The following is a 2,745-nucleotide window of genomic DNA, read 5'->3' as shown; positions in this document are numbered from 1 at the left end:
TATATATCCTGCACTGACTAGAGGTTAGCAGTAGGTTAGGAGAACTTTGGTAGCTAGAGACTGACTGGGTTTTCTACCTTTTTTGTTGCTAACGCAGTTCAGCTGAATCAAATACAGTCACATGGTCACAGCCAAACAATAAATCAATCAGGGACCATAAACAAATAACAAACGTTCCCGTTGAGGAGYCCTGAACATGACCGGGTTAGTCCAGAACCTTATTGGACTGTACACTGGTCAGATTAACATCAAAATCTCTCAGAAATCAGGATCTTTTTTACAAAGCTTTATCAGCACAGAGACGACTCCATTTATTCTCTAAAACATGGGTATACAACAGTATACAGCAGTAATGATGACAATAAAACAAAATAATTACAAAAAATATATAAGATAAAAATAATAAAGAAGAAAGGAGTCAGCTAAAACTGGACAAACACTGAGCAGCGATACAGCTGCTTGGATGAGAAATGCAATATGCACAAAGATAGATGTTTACTTGGCCGGATCGTGGAGGGATGTCAGAACCTAACGTTTTAACTCTTCTCATGACGTCTAACTTTAGACACGCAAAGGTAAAACATTTGGACACCTGTCCCTGACTAAAATCAGCCGAAAAGTAAAACCCTCCCCTACTCGTCTGAAATAGAGAGGCGGCTGAAGATGGGCAGGCGCCGGCCCTCGAAACTCGGCGAGTCCGTTCTGCTGGAGGACGAGCTGAGGGAGCAGGAGGACGTGTAGCCCTCCTCAGACAGGGAGTCGGCCGAGGAGCACCGCTGAAGGCCGGGGCAGCCATTCAGAGATGTCAGCGGCTGCTGAGGGAGCTGCGCCGAAAGGTTTGGTTTTCTGGGGGGGAAGTCAGACATTGAGCACTTGGAGTCAGTCGTGGCGTAGAAGTGTGGAGCTGCATCGCCGCAATCGCTCGCCAGGTTGCTGACACCTGAGAAGGGGTAAGTGCAGTGTTTCAGAGCACCGGGCTCGGGAAAGAGAGGGGAAAGGAGCTCTGGGGTTCCAATGGAGGAGGGAGGAGGAGAGACTGAGGAAGCCCGGGTGAAGAAGAAAGAGGAAGACTCCTCAACAGGTTGGAAGGTGTGGGGCGATGAGGAGAACCCAGCGAAGCTCAGGCTGTGCCGCAGCAGAGGAGGCCTCAGCTTCGGCCTCGCAGCAGCCGCCGGGTTGGCTGCGTACGCCTCGTCTGCATTGTGGATGAAGTGGCAGCGGGCGCCGTACGGGCAGAACCCGATCGTGTGGAACGTGCGGCACGGTTCCGTCTTGTACTTGGGGTGTCTGCTGAGGCCCCTCAGCTCATCCAGGCCATGGGCGAACTGGCACTTGGCACCGTACTTACAGGTGCCGCTCTCTTCAAAGGTGCGGCAGAGCTCCGTCTTGTACCGGCTGGAGATGTGAGGCGGCGGTGCCGGTGACCTGGGGGAGGTCAAGGATGCGGCAGAGGTCAGCGAGGTGTTGCTGATGCACAGGCCCGGAGGTGGAAGCAGCGGCGGCGGCGGCGGGGACACGTTGGAAGTCTTGTCCTCTCTGACGTGTCCCTCGATCATACTRACCGAGCGATCCACCCTGAAGGGGATGTGGCTGAGCAAGGAGCGGGGCGGCACCCGGTTCCACTGCTGACTGGAGGCCAAGTTCAGACCCCCGAAGGCCGAYTCCATGACCTCAGAGCTGCCGCTGTTGAACTTAGAGTTGGGGAGGGTCACGGGGCAGAGGGAATGGCGTCTTTGGAACCCGAGAACTCGTTGACTGTGCTGCTGCGCGCAGAAGGACAAGTCACCTGCTGCTTCCAGGTCCTGGAAATTCTGACACACAGAGAAAAGACATGAGCTTTCTGCATCCATGAGGCACCTGAAGCAAGACCAGCTGAGCCAAGTCAGTCTGAAACACAGGTTTAGATTGGAAATGTGATGTCTGATATTAGCCACTGTTAAAAGATCAGCATGTTGACTGGACACATCTGAACTGACCACCAACCAGAGCACTTTAACCTACAGCTTAGTTCTTCAAGCAAGAAGGTCCGTCCACTAATACGTTAGGTGTCCAACGTTTCCTTCTARGTGTCGGTTTGTTAGGCAATTATCACTTTGTTAAATGAAAAAAACATATCAGTCGACCTCTAGTTTAAAGCTTGCACCATGATTCAAGTTAATCAAAAGTACTCATGAAAATATCTGCACCATAAAAAACAGTGTGAAACTTGTTTGCTTGTTTATCGGCTGCAGAACGAGTCCTTTATAAAACAGAACACACAACTTTCTAACAACTTCTTCCTGTTCAGCTGTGCAACAGTTCCATACCTTGCAGAACTCCTCGTCCAGCTCCAGGAACGGTGTCAGGAAGTCTGAGGGCATGATTCACTCCACCGTCTTCACCGAGTGAAGGAGCTGCGAGTGGAGGGCCGACTCTTCTCAAGTCAAAACAGAATAAAAAAGTTTCTGAAAGACAAATCCACTTCGTTTTCTGGAGATATGTCTCGTCACAAAATGTTGCTGGATTGTTTCTGGAATGAGAGGATGTTGGGGAGACCAGTTGCTGGTAAAACAGGTTGAATTAAATGTGTCGTCAGGAGGAAAGTTCTTCAACCTTCTGCTGGAATCTGTTTAAATAGTTGAGGGGAACCCACCCACAGAAGCCCACCCCCTGCTTCAGGGGGCAGGCCAGGAGTTTGTGTGTTAATGTGCATTAATTATGTGCGTGTGTGCGTGTGTGTGCGTGTTTGTGTGTGTGGGTGTGTGT

At 50.6% G+C, this 2,745-nt stretch overlaps 1 protein-coding gene across 1 annotated transcript; it reads right to left on the bottom strand.

Annotated features, from left to right (window-relative positions):
- Window positions 1-121: 121 nt before the first annotated feature.
- sb:cb81 (zinc finger protein 36, C3H1 type-like 1) lies at window positions 122-2,565 on the bottom strand. Its single transcript, XM_014025153.1, has 2 exons — window positions 2,307-2,565; window positions 122-1,811 (listed from the first exon to the last, which is right to left on the bottom strand). Exons 1-2 carry the CDS (start codon window positions 2,358-2,360, stop codon window positions 633-635), a joined length of 1,233 nt encoding a protein of 410 aa, XP_013880607.1. The 5' UTR covers window positions 2,361-2,565; the 3' UTR covers window positions 122-632.
- Window positions 2,566-2,745: the final 180 nt, after the last annotated feature.

The sequence above is a fragment of the Austrofundulus limnaeus genome, unplaced genomic scaffold, assembly GCF_001266775.1.
Source record: "Austrofundulus limnaeus strain Quisiro unplaced genomic scaffold, Austrofundulus_limnaeus-1.0 Scaffold458, whole genome shotgun sequence".
Classification (NCBI taxonomy): domain Eukaryota; kingdom Metazoa; phylum Chordata; class Actinopteri; order Cyprinodontiformes; family Rivulidae; genus Austrofundulus; species Austrofundulus limnaeus.
The sequence above is the reverse complement of the archived record's forward strand: the minus strand, read 5'-3'. Positions and strand labels throughout refer to the sequence as shown.